Source organism: Heteronotia binoei, chromosome 4, assembly GCF_032191835.1.
Source record: "Heteronotia binoei isolate CCM8104 ecotype False Entrance Well chromosome 4, APGP_CSIRO_Hbin_v1, whole genome shotgun sequence".
Classification (NCBI taxonomy): domain Eukaryota; kingdom Metazoa; phylum Chordata; class Lepidosauria; order Squamata; family Gekkonidae; genus Heteronotia; species Heteronotia binoei.
The window spans coordinates 74,819,852-74,840,448 of NC_083226.1; the positions used below are offsets into that span (position 1 = coordinate 74,819,852).

The 20,597-nt window shown below is 40.6% G+C and overlaps 1 protein-coding gene across 4 annotated transcripts in view; it reads right to left on the bottom strand.

Annotated features, from left to right (window-relative positions):
• Positions 1-263: 263 nt before the first annotated feature.
• The window catches only part of GKAP1 (G kinase anchoring protein 1), a 53,495-nt gene continuing 33,161 nt past the window's right edge, over positions 264-20,597 (bottom strand). For 3 of the 4 annotated variants that reach the window (XM_060235405.1, XM_060235403.1, XM_060235404.1), the window contains exons 5-12: positions 16,039-16,168; positions 15,171-15,193; positions 12,923-13,060; positions 11,601-11,702; positions 10,337-10,400; positions 9,755-9,825; positions 9,448-9,525; positions 264-583 (exon numbers count right to left, since the gene is read on the bottom strand). In XM_060235405.1, coding sequence (XP_060091388.1) covers positions 536-583; positions 9,448-9,525; positions 9,755-9,825; positions 10,337-10,400; positions 11,601-11,702; positions 12,923-13,060; positions 15,171-15,193; positions 16,039-16,168 — 654 coding nt within the window. In that variant the 3' untranslated portion in view covers positions 264-535. The remainder of the gene's footprint in view (positions 584-9,447; positions 9,526-9,754; positions 9,826-10,336; positions 10,401-11,600; positions 11,703-12,922; positions 13,061-15,170; positions 15,194-16,038; positions 16,169-20,597) is intronic. The other variant, XM_060235406.1, reaches the window with a different exon arrangement.

Below are 20,597 nucleotides of genomic sequence, written 5' to 3' on the forward strand. Positions count from 1 at the left end.
GTTGCCAACTGCCTGGAGAGAAAAAAAGACCTGTCCCTTCAATAAAGGCTTGACGTGATGTTATATACCACGTGATGTTATTTCCCTCCATGCCATGAAAAACTCAGCAGTCCATTTCCAAACTTTAAACCTCTGTTAAAGGGACAAGATCTCTCCAAGCCTGTTGAGAATTCTAGCTGTGATTATGGAAGAAGTATTGTATGGTCCCAGTCATCTCATATTTGATTAATGCTTTTACCTTATTGAAACTGAAGACAAAAGGCCATACAAAGGACAAAAGTTTATTGACTGATGAAAAACTAAATGTAGCATTAGCACAAACAAGGTTTGAGCTCAACTATAATACTTCTTTCCAGGTTCTTTTCCTTACACTATAAGTGCAACATATATTCAGCATGTTAGTCAATTAACATCTTGCTTTCAACCCACCCCCAAAAAAACTGCATAGTTAAGCAGTAGGTAAAAATATACACTTGCAAAACACCTGAAGATCAATTCCTTTTTTCACCCTTCTCTGAAGCAGGTGCAATTGTAATCACCTGCACTGGTCAGACTCCGAATTTCTTTTTCCTTTTCTTCCACCCTGTGAGAGGAGAAAAATACTGAATTATTAAAGTCTTTTTAAAAAAAATTTAAAAGTTAAGTATCACCAAAACTAGCAGAGTGAAGCAAGAGAAAATGCTATCACAAGACAGAAACTAAAAGTAAATATTTAGAATATTGTAATTTGATTTTCTGAAACGCAGTTGTTTCACAACATGATTTTAGGACATAACGACTCATTTTCACAGGGTAACAGTTTAAACAATATGCAAACTGTGTAATAAGAGATACCTGAATATTCATGACCTGCAGATACTGAAGCTGTTGGCAGTGTGTTTGTTGGCCATGTATTTTCCATTCCACCAATTCAAATCACACATATCCACAACTAAGGTTGACCAGTGGAGCATCTGACTACAAACACTCAACTTTCTAGGTGGATATCACTACATCAAACAGTAAAATAGCTGACTATGTGTGAATCAGAAAAATAGTAACAACAGGCCCAGACATACAAGACAGCAATCTTTGCATACTCAAAGGACTCCCCAAATATTCAGAAAATATCACTTTGTAAATTATTCAAAAGACCCTCCCCCCAAAAAAACCATCCTGATGAGGCTTGCATATATCATATGGGCACAAAGAGCTGAGAGCAGTTAACTGTCAGTTAAACTGATGTGGGACATAATTAGCCTGCTCAAATCCCTGAGAGTTTATATAATCCTGGGGATAGAAGGAGGTTTCAAAATTTCCCCCCCTTCTACACCCCCCCCTCCTGGTTGTTGACAACTCTATTATTCTCTCATTCCTAAAGTATCCCATTGAGTGGGGCATAATACAGGTTTAGAAAATGATGCATAGGGTGCAGAAGGTGGACAGAGAACTTTTTCTCCCTCTCCAGTAATACTAACACTCAGGGAAAACCAATGAAGTTGATGGCCAATAGATTTAAGACAAACAACAAAAATATTTGTTTACTCAATGAGTAATTGTGGAATTCACTGCCTGTGGTAGGGCTATAAGCACACATGACTTTAAAAGCCAGTTACATAGATTCATGGAGGATAGGACCATCAACAGCTACTAGTCATGGTGGCTAAAGGGAAGGACAGGTTTCTTACCTGTAACTGATGATCTTCGAGTGGTCATCTGTGCAGTCACACATATGGGTTTATCCGCCAGGATCGAGCCCATCTCGGAGAATTCAAAGCAATCCTAAAGCGTTATTTTTGGCGCGCCTTTCCCCTCGTCCCGGGGAGGGGGCAGCGACTGCACATGCCCAGACGAGGGGGAGGCGCCCAGCCCACTCAGTTTCTTCCCACCACCGGGTAGGTGTATAAAATGCAATGATGTGAAAGTCCAGCAGCGGGGAAGGCTGGGTGGGTATGTGTGACTGCACAGATGACCACTCGAAGATCATCAGTTACAGGTAAGAAACCTGTCCATCTTCATCGTGGTCTCTGTGCAGTCCCACATATGGGTGACTGGCAAGCTACCTTGCAGGAGGCGGGTGCTGGATCTGTAAAGAAGGTCTGCAAGTTAGAGTAGAATAAGTAGAATAAATTTGTACTCACAATAGGTCGCAGATGACTTCAGTCGAAGATTGATCTCAGCACAGCCTGCCCAAAGGATGTGTCACGCCGGGCACGAACGTCGAGAGCGTAGTGCGAGGTGAAGGTAGATGGGGACGACCAGACCGCAGCAGCGCAAATGTCCTCCATCGGAACGCCCTTACAGAAGGCTGTTGAGGTTGCGACCGCTCTGGTGGAGTGAGCTCGCAAGTGCTCAGGTACGGGCTGCTTAGCCAGTTCGTAGCATAAAGATATGGTGGAGGTAATCCACTTGGAGAATCTTTGAGTAGAGATTCTAGCACCCTGATTATGGGTAGCATAAGAGACAAAAAGTCTATTGTCTTGTCGAAACTGTTTAGTTCTGTCAATGTAGAAGGCCAGAACTCTACGTACGTTTAGGTGATGCAGGGTGCGTTGGGCCGCGTCTGTAAGGTTTTGAAAGAACGCAGGTAGGACGGAAGGTTTCCCTAGATGGAAAGGCGATACCACCTTAGGTAAGAAAGTGGGATCAGGACGCAGCACCACCTTGTTATGGTGGAAAATAGTGTACGGAGGGTCCGCCCTGAAAGCGCAGATGTCGCTGGCTCGTTTGCCAGTAGTAATGGCTACTAGAAGGGCAGTCTTCCACGTCAGAAGGTGTAAAGAGATGGAAGCCATGGGTTCAAATGGTGGCTTCATTAACTGACTGAGGACTAGGGATAGGCTCCAAGCGGGTTGTATTTTGCGGATTGGGGGGGGAGGGTGAAGGATTCCCTTCAGGAAGGCCTTGGTAGCGGAGTGTGAGAATACAGTGGAGCCATCAATGCATGGATGGAATGCAGAGATAGCTGCCAGGTGCACTTTCAGGGAGGAGTGAGACAGTCCGGTCTTGGAGAGAGTCAGGGTGTAAGTCAAAATCTGATTGATATCGGCTGACTCAGGTCGAAAGGAATGTAATTCAGCGTACTTAGAGAAACGTTTCCATTTGAGGGTATAGGATTTTCTGGTAGCAGGTTTCCTAGCGTTGAGGATGATATGACGGACTTCTGGCGTGAAGGTTAGGAATTGATTCTCCATGCTGTAAGGCGGAGGAGAGTAGGGTTGTGAAGAAGAACCCTGCCCTTCTGCTGAGAGAGAAGGTCCTGAGCTTGCGGGAAGCGGTGAAAGAGACCGTGAGACAGCAGGAGGAGAGTGGTGAACCACAGTTGACGTGGCCACCATGGAGTCACTAAGATGCAGTTGGCACTGTCCGTCATGATTTTTTGCAATACTCTCGTAATGAGAGGAATTGGTGGAAACATGTACAACATTGGGCCGCTCCAGGATTGTAGGAAGGCGTCCCCTGCTGACAGTGGAGATGGCTGGCCGCGCGTGAAAAAGCGTGGGCATTGTGTGTTGTCTGGCATTGCAAAGGCATCTATGTCCGGTGTACCGAACTTCTGAAATAGCGGAAGGAGATAACGGCGGTTGATGGACCACTCATGATCGTTGATGGGGTGTCGACTGAGAGTGTCCGCTTGAACATTTTGGACTCCGGGTAGATGCACTGCAGATAGGAAAATGCCGTGGGCAATGCTCCAGTGCCATAGGCTCAAAGCTCTCTTGCAGAGTCTGATGGAAGCAGTGCCCCCCTGCCGGTTTATGTAGAAGACAGTTGCGATGTTGTCCGATGTGACTTGGACATGCTTGTTGTGAAGTGATGGAAGGAAAGATCGCAGGGCCCTGTGGACCGCCATCAACTCCAGACGATTTATGTGAAGGGAGCGCTCGTATTCTGTCCACTGGCCTTGTACGGTGAGCTGTCCTAAGTGGGCTCCCCATCCCCACTTTGAAGCGTCCGTACTGACAATCACTGAGGGAGGAGTCTGAATAAAGGACATTCCCTTGAGAAGGTGATGGCGCACAGTCCACCATTTGAGAGAAGGAATGATGTGAGCTGGGACAGTGAGCACAGTAAGCTGATGTTGACGCTGAGGATGGAAGGTCCTCACGAACCACAACTGAAGAGGGCGCATGTGCAGTTTGGCAAACAGGAGCACAGAGGTGGTGGCGGCCATGAGGCCTAGCATCCTCTGAAAGGTGAAAGCTGTCTGGGAGCGATGTAGGATAATGTCTCTGGCCAGAGACATGATGTGTTGTGCTCTGTCTGTTGGTAGATACGCCTTGCATGACAGAGTCGAAAGATGAGCCCCTATAAATTGTATGGATTGAGTAGGGGTTAGGTTCGATTTGGAAGTGTTGACTTGAAGGCCCAGAGTGGCCAGGAGGGACAGTGTCGCGGAGACATCGGACTGGAGCTGTTCCTTGGAATGGGAGACGACTAGCCAGTCGTCTATATATGGGTAAATGGAGATGCGTTGTTGTCTCAGAATCGCTACTACCACCGCCATGCACTTCGTGAACACTCTCGGGGCTGTAGAGAGGCCGAAAGGAAGAGCACGGAATTGGTAGTGTTGATCCCCTATGGCGAATCTGAGGAATCTCCTGTGATGGTGGCTGATGGAAAGGTGAAAGTATGCATCTTGGAGATCTATCGAAGACATCCAAGCTTGTTCTGGGAGCAACGGAAGGATGGACTGGAGTGTGACCATCCGAAATTTCTTGTGATTAATATGGTGGTTGAGTTTCCTGAGATCTAGTATGGGGCGCAGGCCCCCGTCCCTCTTCGGAACGAGGAAGTAGCGGGAGTAGAACCCGGTGCGATGATATTGGGGGGGGACTGGTTCTATGGCCCCCTTGGCCAGCAAGGTTGCTACTTCCTGGAGAAGATGGGGTGACGGAGGATTAGAGATGAACCTGCGGTGTGTTGGGGTCGAATTGAACTCTATTGAGTACCCGTTTAGAATGACTGAGAGTACCCAGGAGTCGGATGTTATGGTTTCCCAGTTGTGGAAGAACGACTGCAGACTGATGTCTGGGCGATGAGGTGTTAGGAGAGGAGCAGGAGAGTCAAAGAGACTGCTTATTGGTCGGTGTTGTCTTCTTCGTGGTCTGAGGGCGTGCCCTCTGTTGGAATGGCTGCTTAGCCTGAGTAGGCTTGCGTCTCCAGGGCTCATTTTGGCGTGGAGATCTAGAGCGCTTAAAGTAATTAGGCTTCCAAGGTCTTTGTTTGGAGGTGGATTGGGGCTGGGTGACTCCTAGCTGCTTCGCTCTTTTTCTGCTATCGTCGACGTTGGTAAGTATGTCATCCGTTGTAGCATTAAATAGGCCTAGACCATCAAACGGTAAGTCCTCAATTTTGAATTTGATGTCCGGCTGCAGAGAAGAAGACCTGAGCCATGCGTGTCTGCGCAGGGCGATGGCTGAAGCTAAGGTCCTGGAGGAGCATTGGACTGCATGACAGGCAGTGTTTATCTGTTGCTTGCTCACTCTGGAAAGCTCCTGCAGGGCATGGTTGGCTTGCTTTTGGGTAGCTTCTGGAAGGGCTGTGACCAAAGAGCTCAGTTGTGTTGTAAGGTTGTAGGCATAAGCGGAGAAATATGCCATAAAATTATGTATCTTGGTAGTGGCAGTGGTGAGGGAGTAAATTTTTCTCCCAATGGTGTCTAGTTTCTTACCCTCCTTCTCGGGGGGAACAGGGTGTCTGGTTTGTTTGGATTTTGAGGAAGAGTGGACGATCATAGAGTTGGGAGCCGGGTGGTTGAAGAGGAACTTCGACTCTGGCGCATGCACCTTGTAAAGTGCCTCAGCCCTCTTGGACGTCGGAGGTACGGAGGCTGGCTTGTCCCAGGCTTCCTTTAAAGTCTCCAGATGGACTGGGAGCATGGGAAAAGATGATCCTGTAGGGAGGTCTGCATGTACCAGGTCATAGACCACGTCAGAGACTCTTGGTACATCTGTTGTTAATTTTACATTGAGAGATGTAGCCATGTTAGATAGAAGGTCCAGGTATGACTTAGGGCCTTCGGATGGAGAGAGGTCTGCCGGCTTGGCTATGTCTGAGTCCAGAGAGTGGAGGTCTGAAGCTGAGGAGTTGGATGATACGGATTGCTCAGCCTCTGAGTCATCGATGGTGTCAACTTCTGGAGTTTTCCTGACCTGCTCTGGTGCAGGAGGCTCGAGTGTAGGCGGCTGCGCCGGATTGATAGGAGAAGGCAATTTAGGCCTGTGGTCACGGTACTGATGGTGATCGTGGTGGGGCCTCTGGTAGTCGTGAGGAGACGGGTCTCGGTACCGAGAGTGGTCGCGCTCGCGGGAGCGATCCCTATAGTAAGGCCTCTCTCGGAATCTGGAGTCTTCACGGGACCGAGAGTGCTCCCGGGTGCGATGTCTGTAGAAGCCGGGAGAGGGTGATCTAGGGTATCTATAGTATCTGCAAGGTGATGGAGATCTAGACCTCGAAGGGGTATAATAATAGTAATGGTCCTTGTGTCCACTCTGGGATCTTTTATCTCTGAGTCGAGGAGGCTCTCTCGGATTCGAGGGGTTCCTGGTTAACACTGGTGTAGTGATCGGTTGGAGCGTAGGGAGCTCGCGGAAGCGGTCCTCGAGGGTATCCAGGCGTTGACTCCCGGTCGAAGTCGGAGACTCGGTACCAAGGATTTGGTCTGGTAGGGACTCGTGCACCGATGGAGATCTTGAACTAATGCGCACAATTTCCAATGGCGTGATGGCCGGAGTCGAGGTGGATTTCGAAGCCAGGGTGGTCCGAGCCGAGGCAGCAGCAGTCGTGGTAGGCCAAGGTGTAGGAGGTCGAATTGTGACGACGGGTTCGAGAGGTCGAATCGCGGCGACGGGTTCGAGAGCCTTGTGGCCAAGTTTCTGCCTCTGGGGAGACTTCGGATTCGAAGGGTCCCTCGGAGTCGGGTTTGAAGGGTCCCTCGGGGTCGACTCGGTACGATGCCATTTCTTGGCGTCGTCAGGCTTTTTCTGATGCTTGCCGGATTTATGCTTGCTGGGAGCCTGTGCCACGGAAGCAACCGGCTGAGTCATTCCCTTTAAAAGTAGGGAAGACGGCGAGGTCTGCGAGCCTGAAGCTTGCGCCATTACCGGGCGTAGAGACGACTCTAGCAAATGGCTTTTGAGTCTTGCCGCGCGGTTCTTCCTCGTCTGTTTGCCGAACTGGCTACAGTGCACACAAGAATCTGTTCGGTGTGTTTCCCCGAGGCAGAAAAGGCAAAGAGAATGCCCGTCGGTGGACGGTATTTTCGCTGCACAGCGAACGCACCTCTTAAAAGTAATTTTTTCTTTTTCCTTCCCTTCCATCCGCCCGGAAAGAGGGGGGGGGGAGAGAGGAGGTCGAAAAACGAAGTAAAGAGAAAGATTTTTTTTTTTTTACGATACCAGAATGAAGAGAAGAGGAATCGGGAACGAAGAACGGGAATGTAGATCAGGATGAAAGGACTGCAATGAAGCGGGAGATCAGCGAGATAGGTGTTTTCCGGATGGCAGTAAAGAAGAAACTGAGTGGGCTGGGCGCCTCCCCCTCGTCTGGGCATGCGCAGTCGCTGCCCCCTCCCTGGGACGAGGGGAAAGGCGCGCCAAAAATAACGCTTTAGGATTGCTTTGAATTCTCCAAGATGGGCTCGATCCTGGCGGATAAACCCATATGTGGGACTGCACAGAGACCACGATGAAGATCCTCCATATTCAGAGGCAGCTAATTTTCAAAATCAAGTGCCAGGATAGAACATCATGTGTAGGGCTTGGCCTCTGTGTCCTATTGCTTGACCCCTGTGTGAAGTAGGTTGCTGGACCAGATGGCCCTCTGGTCCGATTCAACAGGGCTCTTCTTAAGTTATTTTCTGGGCTCAAGTTTCCATGAGTACTGTATTTGTCAAAATATAGTACTGTATTTGTCAAAAATTCTTGTTTTTTTCCCTGCTCAGTCTATTGTTTAAATGCACTACGCTTATGAAATTTTTGGAAACAGGTAAAGCCACTCTGCCATACTGTTTCAAGGGATTCAAAATCTGAAAAACAAGTTGCTTCCCCCAAAGTAGTGTTTCTTCACTTCATCTGAAAGCTATTATTTGATACAATTATGTAGGGAGTTTATTTAAATTAAATTATATTGGAGAATGTTTCAAAGAAAGCATATACTTTGAAAAACATTCAAGGAGTTCTGGGCTTACAAACATAAATGGAACCTTTCTTCCACAGACTGATACTTGGGAACAGACATTATTCTTAGAACCCTTACTTTACTAATAAATGCACACACAAAGGACTGTCAAAGAATGGATGCCTTTCAGTCATGCATGCACTAATCCATAAAAGGGCAAAAGATCACAAACAAGAAATACAAAACAGTTTAATGCTGTCCCTGACTCTTGAAAGAAAGATTACATCAACCAGTATAGCATTCTAAATAGAGTTTAGTAATGGCATTCTTTAGAAGAATAACTTCAGGAATCATGAATGGAGATAATGCTGATTTCTGTGAACACAACAGTCAGGAAAGAAGCTTGTTGCGCAATAGATAAAAGTTGCATTCTTATGCACCAGGGCCGCCAAGTTTCCGGGCAGGGCACTTTGGGGGTCCCCAACCCGCTGGCCCACAGTGGGCCGGCAGGGGGATCCCCTCCTGACGTCAGCGGAGCAATGATGTCATGAGTGATGCCGTCATGCTGGCGATGTCATGCGCAGGTTGTTCTAGGAGCTTCTGAGGAAACGCTATGATTTTCCTGGATGCTCTAGCAATTTAGGAGGAAAACTATGGACGGAGGCTGTGGGGGACTTGGCAACCCTATTATGCAAACTTACTTAGCAACAACCCAAATTAATGGGACTTTACTTCAAAGAATCAACTTGCAAAGGATTGTGCTTGTGTAATTAATAAAATTAAACAAATACTTTAAGAGGCATACATAATGGAAAAAACAGATTGTGATGGAGGAACTGTAGATAAAAAGCAGGATATCATTATTAAAATGTAAAGTATACAAAATATTAATATAAGTAAACTGGAGAAAAAATTAAGAATTTTAGTCTGTATTACTTTGAAACACAAAGCAAAAAACTATCCATGTAAGTGCTGAACAATGTTGACTTCAGAGCAAACAAAACCAAAACCTAAGGGGTTTTTTTTAGTTATACTAAATTTTTATTTTTATTTTCAACAGGGATACAGAAGGGAAAAAAGGGGGACATGGAAAAGGGTAGAATCATATATTAAATAAGTACACAATATATGGGCTGTTTTACTAATATGAATACTGATGATATTTCTTATTCAGCGTACAAATATGTAAGAATAGTTTAGCCAATACATGACATGACATATTAGCATAACATGAGAGTATTTCATGAGAAAGTGTGTGTATATATGAGATAATATATGTATAGCTAAAGTTTTTTTTAACAAATATGTGCATATTTTAAATAAATATCTCATGTAGTCATATATTACCTGATATTTTGTTAATTCAGCTTGCAGTGTTTTCACTTTAGACCTTTCTTGTTCCAATGCAGCATGAAGAGAAGTCACCTGGAATAAATATAATGCTGAGCATAAGCATAATTTTCTGAACAGAAGCACCTGAAGACCTTTCCATAATATTTGATGTTATCTGAATCTGAACCTCAAATTGTGTGTGTTCCCTAATGGAAGTCCATATAGAGGAAAGATTCAAAACTTTACTTCTATTTGTGTCTGAACACGTTTATTCTAATTTTTTAAACCTAGTGGGGTTTTTTTAAATTACAGAAATCTTTACCTGTAAAGTCAGTTCATTCTTAATACTCTGAGATTCATCAACCTGAAGGAGTATTTCAGCTTTATCTTTCACTAAAACATTAAACAAAGAAATGATTAGACTTGCTATCCTTGACAGCTTCAAAAGCACAAGTACTTGGCAAGCCACACTCAGCTTCCTCTCATATGTGCATGCCTGCCCTAAATAAAAAACCCTGAACTTTTATGTGTTACTGAGCCAAGTCCATCCCCTTTTCTACTGTCAGCAATTCCCTTTTGTACTCTGGTGGTCTGGAGGGGAAGCCAGAAACAACCAGTCAGGGCCACTGGAACACCTGGGGGGGAGGGGAGAAAAAGCAGATAGAAAGAGAGGTATTTAATGGATTTTTTAGTCAGATGGGGTTTAGAAGTTCCTTAAGCAAGATAAAGATCTTGCTCTGTCTTCAGCCGCTTGAGGTGAAAGTGAATTGTTCAGCATATAAACCAGAAATCTTGTTGTTCTTTAAAGGTGCTACTGGATCTGAATCTTATTCCCAGGAGTTTTAGATAGCTTTTTAGAATGAAACATGTTGTTAAAAGAATACGTTATTTAAAAAGTACTTACTTTCACCTTCTTGTAGCATTTTCAAAAGTTGTGCATTTCGTGCTTTTACTTCTTTATACTTTGCCTAAATATTTTAGAAACCCAATTAATATAAATGGTGTATTCACTTAACTTTTACATTATTTGAAAAATAGACTATTAGTTTTAAAGTTGTAAATTCAATCACTAATTTATGGGAGCCAATAATTAGAGCATGGTTCAATATGACAATACATGAATCCTGGAAAATTAAACATATTTAAAGCTTCTACTGCTGGGTAAAAGAAGGGAGAATAGGAAGAAATAAAAACAAACTGTCAAGTTTTATTAATTCAGTTGTTGCCTTGAATGGTCAATTGATATTTTCCCTGTTTAAAATCATCAACTTTTGCATCTCAACAATCAACTGTATTAAAATACTTATATTTGTACTGTGTAAGTACGTGTGCATGTATTTTATTTTAATAAAGAGGCTCTGTGTAAGAAATCTATGGAAGGCATGTCTTTTGCATACTGTTTGTATAGAGAGAGGTTGGAAATGAGAAGGTACATTCAACGCCTTCAGAAGCAAGGTCCAAATATTTAAGTAAAAATAATTTTAAATGTTGTATGACATAAATATGAAAGAAACTGCAACCAAGAAATCGGAAAGAGACTGAGGCTGGGAAAGGCAACCATGAAGGAACCAGAAAATATCTTAAACCATAAGAATGTGTCACTAGTGACCAAAATCAAGGTGATTCTTACTGTGGTATTCTCCATTACTATGTTGGACAATGAAGAAAAGTGACAGGATGGAAGTTTAATCATTTGAAATGTGGTGTTGGAATAAAGTTTTACAGACACCATGAACTGCAAAAAGACAAATAAGTGGGTTCTAGGTCAAATCAAGCTTGAACTCTTCTTAGAAGGTAAAATGACCAAACTATGGGACGTTTGTCACTGGAAAAGATAATGATGCTAGGAAAAGAGGAAGACCCAACATGAGATGGATTGATTCAATCAAGGAAGCCATGGTCTTCAGACTGCAATACCTAAGCAAGGCTGTTAATGATAGGACATTTTGGAGATCATTAATTCATAGGGTTGCCATAAGTCGACAGTGACTTGACAACATTTAACACACACAAACATGTTAATATTTCAGAAGTCAATACCTCTATAAATTATTTTTGTGTGTCATCTTCTCTTACCAATACAGGACAATAGAGTAGATATTAATGAAGTAGTTTTGAGAAGTTATGCTGCAAAAAAGAACAAACTTTCATCATTGAGGATTACATACCTCCCACTGGCCGATGACACTCTTTAGTTGCTGAATTTCTACATCTTTCTTTTCAAGTTCCAGCTTTAGTCTTTCTATTCTTCCATCCTTCAGGGAAAAATCCTTCAAATTTAAAAGAAATACTATGTAAATTAGGGGGACAGTAACCACGTTCACTTGTTACAGCAAAACAAAATTAGTATTTTGCAGCAACTTGAAAGACTAATATGTTTATAGTGCATTCCCTTCTAGGCCCATTGACTTCAAAAGGCTTAGAAGGGTTATAATTCTTCTTAAATCACACAGTGTAGTGTTTTGTGGCCAAGAACGCATTTATCATGAGTGAACTCTAACCCATGAAAGCTTACAATGCATTTGTCTTTAAAATGCTACATGAGTCATTTGTTTACATAAAGCAAAAATGCTCATCTTACACACAGTTAAAAAAATATAAACCATTTTAACAAATAAAAATATTTTACAAATATATGCAGAGACACTTAAAACTGATGACCCTCTTTACTCCTTATATTTCAAAACACAATATGCAATAAAAGTTATATTTTCTGTGGAAATTGAGATATGCTATTGAGAGCTTTCCTGATTCAAGGAAGTATTCAGGCCCTAAATCACTGAGCTGTGTAAGAACCTCTGCACTTGTAACAGAGCTTTAAAGCACTACCCTCAAATGTTGCTGCACAATTTCAAAGTGTTGTCCAAGCTATCCTAAGTAGCTGCTTTGCAGTGGAGGGAACCATCAGTCCATCTATGCAAGCTCTTCTGACCAACAAAAAGGTCTCTGCATTGTGGTCACAGAATTTAAGAACAAGCATGGAAGTACCAAAGAATCCACTTTATGGTGGACAGATTGTATGGAACTATCATTAGAGCACTGGGCCAGAACCAGGAAGATGGGTTCATATCCCTAATCAGCCATAAATCTCCTTGAGTTACCTTGGACCAATGTTTCAGTCTCACAGCACTGCTGAAAGGATAAATCAAAGGAAGAGAAAACCACATAAGCCACCATGGAGGAAGGGCATGATAAAATGTGGATATCATACATTATATGACCGTGAATAAAGAACTACTACTACATTATATGCTACCTCCATGTGGACTTTCTGCTTTTGTGAAATGGGTAAAACTATTACCTTGCTAGATCATTCTCAATCAAGAAACTTAGTGGCCTCTTTATACCTCACAGCAATTTCTTCAGCAGGCAACCCTATTCTCTACCACAGCTGTGTTCTTCAAGATATATGCACTGTGCATTTATTTCATTTCATTTTATTTTAAATAAAATAAAATGAAATGCATTTAAGAATTTCCTTTTGACATGCCTGTGTGGGGTCATGAGATGTACTGTTATCCATTCCATTGTAGTCTGTGACCTGGTCTCTTCTTTTCTCTTTAATAAGTATTTTGTGCACATCATCTTCCAGTCTATTGAAGAATCCTCCATCAGAAGATCCCAATTCCTGTCAAGTATCAATGATTAGTTATCAGTAAAACAATTCAACAGGTTAAGCAATAAATGTAATTATTTTTAAAGCCTCTGAATGAAACTCAATGCAGAGTATGATTGCCATTTTTCACGAGAAGTCTCTGTTTCCTTACCAAATCTAAATCTCACCTTCAAGCAGGTTTACTAGAACATATATATATAAATTAAGGCAATTACAAAAATATTAGATACATTAATTTCATGATGCCTAAATAATTAGTTTCATTGCCTGTCTTTGCCTCGTAGCAAGGCAGAAATTGTGTATCTGCATTGCAGAGGAAGCTCAGTAACATTCTTTCTCTTGATGCATCATACTATGAGAGCAGGCAATGAAATCACTGCAGCACCTCAGAGAGTATCGTCCGGCTGCCTCACCAATTAGGCCAATCCAGTCTCTTTCCCCTCTCCATTCACAGTCAATATGCTTCAGGGGGTTCAGTGCAGCCAAATCTACTTGGTTATACTGCACCTTGACATCATCTCTGTGATCTCCAACTGACTGAGATCATGAAGTTATTCATAAAGAAACCAAAACAGAAATGGAGAAAAAGAATAATGCCGAAGCACCTGAAAATCAAACTACAAACAGGAAGAAAAAGACCGTATTGTCTCCTTTGCTAATACATTTCTCTGCCCAACAATGTTGTAGGGTATAGGGTAGGGTACATAAAAGTACTATTTACTCCTGATTCTTAAAGCAATTTTCTAAAAGTTTGAACCAAACCCCAAAATAAAAGGTTGCTATCATGTCAGAAGCAACAATCAATAGTTTCCAAAGATGTTTTCAGCTTCTTAGACACTACACAATTCCTAGTTTTCTGTACTGAAATTTCCTCAAAATAACAGTAAGCATGATTTGTTATCATTTATTTAAAATTGAGCCAGCAAAAATATTTGTTATATACACTTCAAAAAACTCCTCCTTACAAAACACAATTTGCTCAACTACAATGCATGCAAACGTTTTCAGAGAGAGAAAAAGGCATACAGAATTTATATGCAGCAGACTCACAAGAGAGACATCTCATTTTCCCTTTACCACTTTCCCAACCACTAGGCAACCTACCATTATCTAATCCCCTGGTCCTCAGTTTTCCTCCCTCTGTAGACTCTCCCCAGGAGTGGGCCCGGTTACACATTGGGAAACTTACAAAGACTTGCAAGGGGGGTACCTCCCTTTATTCTTAAATTAGGCTGAAAATGTGTTAGACTGCATACCATGGCAGAGTTAGGATTTAAACCTGAATCTCCCAGACCAAAGGCTCAAATTCTAATCACTATACAACACTGAGTTTTGTGGGGTGACTGCTGCTGAACAGTAGCAAGCAGCTGGGCTTTAGTAAATCAAGCAAGTAAAAATAGCAAGTTAGCCTAGTGACTGCTGGTGAGCCTAGCCCCAATGAGTTTTCACTCAAGGGTCAAAACCACACTGGAAAGGGCTCTGTCCACCATCCCTGCCTTTAACTGACAGAAATCACGCATTGAAAGCTGTCATTACTATTGTGGTTGCCAAGCCATGGCCACTGAGAGAGAACCTGTTTTTTTAAAACTACAGGTACTGTTTCTAAAATGGTTTTTTTGTTTGCTTTTTTTTAGATTTTAGATTTTTCTGCAAATCTAGATGCTTCTCTCAGGTTGTAGAAAGATCTGTCTCATATTCTTACAGATTTAATATCCACAGATGGGGACATGTTGAGAATTAGATATATTGGAAACTGCAGTTTTCATGAATGCATTTATTTATTTATGTCCCATTTTTCTCTCCAGTTCTCTCTCAAAGCAGCTAAGTGCACTGTTCTCATCTGCTCAAAGTGGCTAAATGCACTGGTTTTGCCTACTACATTTCCTAATAACGATAACACAGTAAGATAGATCATGCTAAGAATTTGGGACAGGCCCAAGGTCACCCAGCAAGCTTCCATAATAGAAGTGGGGATTAAAAGCAAGGCCTCTGAGGATTATAGTCTGCCATTCTATCACTATGTCATGCTGGCTCACTCTATGATTTTAAGAATCACTTCGTGCTAAGAACAAATGATGGTTGATTAATCAGACAAATGATGGTTGTTTAATCAGACACTTACCTCCTGCTTTTTGGAAACAGGATCTGAAATATAACATGAAAAATATCAAGTGTTTATGGGCTGAAGATTAAATTTAATTGCTTAACTTCCAATAAAGAAAACAACAATGATAATTCAAGAGTGAGTCAGTACTGCAAATTGTCAGTTTATCAATTAAGAACCCCTGGTTTACTTAGTTGCAAGATTTCTCAATCTAGTAATCAAAACAATATCTGGTTTGTTTACACTGAGGTATAGAGTTCTGAAAGTTTGCTAACTATGGACTATATTCCAAATACTGGAAAGAATAAAAAAAGGCATTTTGTTCTGTGCAAAAATTAGATATTTCTAAACCATTACTCCCAGTATAGCTCCTTGCACTTTCAGAGGGCCAGGGGACCATTTAGAAGTGAAAGTTATATGGTATGCAAAGCCTCCCTCCTCCACATGCAAAACTGCTTATTGCTCACATACAGAGAAATCTGGACCACAGTCACAGTACTTGCACACATCTATAGAAATAGATATCAAAAAAGTGTGTAATGTCTGTTTCAACACAGCCTTAAATATTTAAATTGTAATTGTTGCTTGAAAGAAACAAAGCGCAAACTAGATAAAGCAATTTTTGTTCATTGCTTTAGATATAGGGTAATGGTTAAGAAAGAACAATAAACATGAACACGCAGAGGACTGGACAGTTACCCCACACCCAAATTCTGTATATATTTTGTTGCACTTGTTCCATCAAAAACCAATTTACATTATATCTTGAATGATTCACTAAACTTTTGTTTTGCTTTCTTCTTATTTGAATATAAGCTAAATGTGGGCTTGGTTTGTGACTCCTGTGAACAAATATGTTGCTTGTATATATAAATACAAAATATACCTATGTTACTGTCTAACTGAAAGTCTTTTAATGACACAGTGAGAGGTTTGTCTTTTCCCTGCTGACTTTTTCTCTTCTCTTTCTTGTGTGCAGCTTTTGAAGGAGAAGCATTTTCAGCATTTTCATATTCCTGCAAAGAAATAAAAAGCTCACATCTGTTTTTAACTTAAAACAACTGAACAGCTTGACAATAAATAATTACAAGCAGGAGACCTGCAAGGATCCCAGGAAACATGTAAATTTCTCCTTGCATTCCCACTCCTCACAATATTTCTTTTTCCCTTCCTTTGAGAAACTCCCATAGCCTCGGACTTCCGGGGTTGGATCATGGAGAGTTGAGCCGCTTTCAAAAGGGGAGCGGACCGGAGCCTTTGTTCTCGGCAGAGAAGGCGAACCCAACGCCTGCTGCCTACTTTTCTCATTGAAGGGAAAAGGCCAAGACATGCATGGGAGAATTCTGAGGGATTTACTTCGGCTGATGAGGAGTCTCAGTGGGGTTCCTTTTAGGCTTTGAAGAGTCCCCATTGAAGAATCGCGTTCCAGCGTCTACAAAGGGTCTCTGTGGTCATTAAATTGACTTAAACTCATCAAGATTCAAGCCTTCTTTGGACTATTCTAATTTCTAAATAATCATCTTTGGAGAGAACGGTGTTGAAGAGGTTACATTTGGCTGCAAGGTAAGAAGATCTTTATCTTTCACTCCGGGACTAAAATCAACTTTATATGAGATAAAGATTGAAATTTGGACTTAATTACAAAATTCCAAAGCTATAAACAAGAGAAGGGGGTAATTTTGAGACTTTTTGGAGATTTAGAAGCAAAGTTAAAGGCTGAAAAACAACTTATGTTTGGAATACTTGCGGTTTCTGTAAAAAAAAAAACCCATCGTCACTGAGTTGCTGAGCTGGAAGACTTCACAGGAAGTGACACAGAAATTGTAACGTGAGATCTTTCAACCATTGAGAAGGGGACTTCGTGGCAAGAAAAGCAGGAAGAGGCCATTGGAAGAAGGGAATTTAAAGACTTCCTGGCCTTCTCTAGGACTGGGAAATCATAGAAAAATTGTGGTGACCATTAAAGGTCAAAATAATTTTAAAAATTGAAAGAAAAAAACCCGGGACTTTAAAGGTTATTGGAGCCGGCAGATACCATCACTTCAGAGTGAAATATATTGGAATATATAGGTGGTGTTAATTTGGGTGGCCTTTTGGAAGAGAAGAGAATTTTAAAAAGATTAGAAAAATCACGGGCGCCATTTCGTCTTTTTTAAAGACTTTAAAAAGTAATATCTTGGGCTGGGAAGCCCTGAGAACGGCGATTTTGGGAGCATTGGAAAGGGCCTCTCCCAAACAATAAGATCCAGTGGTTTATTTTTAATTTAGAGAGGTCAACCCGAAAGCTTATTTTGGCAGTGAGGGGAGAGGAATGGCAGAGGCTGCCAAAACAGACAAGTACAAGGACCGCTTCACTTGAGGAGGGGAAAATGCCTAAAATACACGAACAACTATATGCCATGGAGGCAAGACTGATTAAAGTGATGAAGGAGTTAATAACAGAGAATAAAAAGCAAGCAGTCAAAGAACTAGAGGTGGTGAAGTCAGAAATAAAAAAAGAAACTGAAGATCTCAGAAAGGACTCACAAATAATGTTAAATGAAGTACATGTGGTTGAAAATAATGTGAAAGATCAAGATTCCATGATTAATAAATTGCAGGAGAAAGCAGCTCTGCAAGATTGTAAGTAAATGGAAAACCAGATTCGTTCGAGAGGAGTACCTGAAGATGAAGGATCTGATTTAAGGACATATATAATAAGAACTATTGCTGAGTTTGTGGAGATAGATGCCAATGAATCTAGTTACCTGTATGATTATATATAGGGTTAGTTCCCTGTATGCCAAGAAAAACAAATTACCAAGAGATGTGGTAGTTAAATTCATTATAAGAGACATGTTGGGAAAGATCTTAAAAAAGCAGTTTGAAAAAACATTGGAAATTGAGGGAAGTTGAGTGCGAATTATGAAAGAGTTGCCAAGAAAAGTCATAAGTGACAGAAGACTATACAAAAAGTTAACTGATAAATTGAGGGATATGGAAGTGAGATACAGATGGATACTGCCAGAAGGTCTAAGTTTTGAGAATGGTGGAAAAAGGATTACAATTACAAATGTACTGGAACTGAGGAAGTTTTCTGAAGAAAATAGGGGATTTGAGGATACAGAATAAAGAGAAGAACCGGTATGGATTACAATTAATATCTTGGAACGTAAATGGACTAAATTCACCGCAAAAAAGAAAGGCTACATTTCAATGGATCAAGAAACAAAATTGCAACATAATTTGTTTACAAGAAGTACATATCAAACAATTGGATTACAAATTTTTATGGAATAAACAATTGGGCCAAGAATTTTTCTCCTTGGCTAAGGAGAAAAAAGGTGTGTGATTTTTTTATGTTAAACAAGAATTAGATCCAAAATTGATTTTTAAGGACAATGACAGCAGATATCTAGCTGTGGAAGTGATGTTAAATGATAAAAAGACATTGTTGGGATTGTATGCCCCAAATGGGGCAAAAGACTCTTTTAAAAAAGATACTTCGCAACAATTAGACCAAGTGACCTATGAACAAATAATGATAATGGGAGACTTTAATGGAACAATTATAAATGATTTGGATAGATCAGGAAATGATTTGGATAGATCAGGAAAAAGAAATGAGGAGGGGAAATTACCAAAGTCATTTTTTGATTTAGTGAAACAAGAAAGTTTGGAAGATATATGGAGGAAATTTAATCCTAAAGTACATGACTATACTTTTTTCAGCAAGGCATAACTCTTTCTCAAGAACTGATACGTTATGGACTACAAAGGATCTTGAACTTATGACGAGAAAAACAGAGATTCTTCTTAAAAGTTGGGGCTGATCACAATCCATTGAGGTGGTCGGCAAAACATGTGAAAAAGACTAGGAGATGGAGAATAAATGAAGATTTGCTACAGAAAACAGAAATAGTGGTGTCTCTGGAAAAAGAAACTAAAGCTTTCTTTCAAACAAATGAAAATGAGGACATTCAATTTCAAACTGTGCGGGATGCGTATAAAGCTGTAATTAGAGGTACTTTAATTACAATGAACAATAAAGATAAAAGAGACAAAGAAAAACAAATGCTGGACATTCAAAAAGATTGGGGGGGAAAAAAGGAACTCAAAAAAAGACCGGGAAAAAGGAAAATAATAAGGGAAATTACTATATTGCAGAACCAATTGAGACATTTGTTAAATAAAGAGGTAGAATGGAACCTTAAGAGGTTTCAACAGAAATCTTTTGAAGGAGCAAATAAACCTGGAAAATATCTGGCTTGGCAAATGAAAAAAAAAGGGGAAATAAATTTGTTACTAAAATTGTATCGGAAGGTAAAGAAATTGTTGACCAAGCAGGAATTAAAAGGGAATTTTATAAATACTATGCTAAGTTATTTCAAGGTCAAAAGGTGGAGAAAAGAAAAATAGATGCGTATTTAAAGAAAATTCAAGTAAGTCCCTTAACAGAAAATATGGAAAAGGTCTCAAATGAACCAATTGAAAAAATTGAAGTTGAAGCAGCAATAAATTCAATGAAAATGGGAAAAGCACCAGAGAAAATGATAATCAGCAAAGGTACAAGGCAAGGTTGCCCTCTATCTCTATTGATATTCATAATGACACTAGAGATTTTGCTTATGCAAATACAAGATAAAAAAATAGAGGGGCTGAACTAAAAGGGTTTTTTTTTACAAATACAGAGCGTTTGCTGATAATGTAATGTTTATCAATGAAAATCCCTTATTTGTGACACCATTGCTGCTTTGTAAAATTCAAGAGTATGGAGAATTGGCAGGCTTTTATATAAATAAAGAAAAATCAAAAATTTTGTGTAAAAATATGACAGTCAACAGGAAAAATTGCAAAGGATAACAGAGTGTGAAGTTGCTTCGAAAGTAAGATATTTAGGTGTGGAAATCACTATGAAAAATATAGATTTGTATAAAAATAATTATGAAAAGCTTTGGTGGAAAATTGACCAAGATTTGATAAAATGGAATAAACTGAACTTGTCTATGCTGGGCAGAATTGCTGCAATTAAAATGAATGTTCTACCAAGAATTATGTTTCTATTTCAAACAATTCCAATTGCGAAGGACAATAAACAATTCAGTAAATGGCAAAGAAAAGTCTCAGAATTTGTATGGGCAGGCAAGAAACCAAGGATTAAAATGAAAATTTTAACCGATGCAAAAGAAAGGTTTCCAATTACCGGATTTAAAATTGTACCATGATGCAGTCTGTTTGGTATGGATTAAAGATTGGATGACGTTATTAAATAAGAAACTACTGGTTTTAGAAGGTCATGAAAATATTTTTGGTTGGCATGCATATATGTTCATGGGAAAAACAAGATGGATGGCTTTTTCTCGCATCATTACATAAGAAGAAACTTGCTAAGTACATGGGTAAAATATAAAAAGTATGGTGATAAGAGAAAGCCGTTATGGATTGTGCCAACGGAAGTAATAAAAT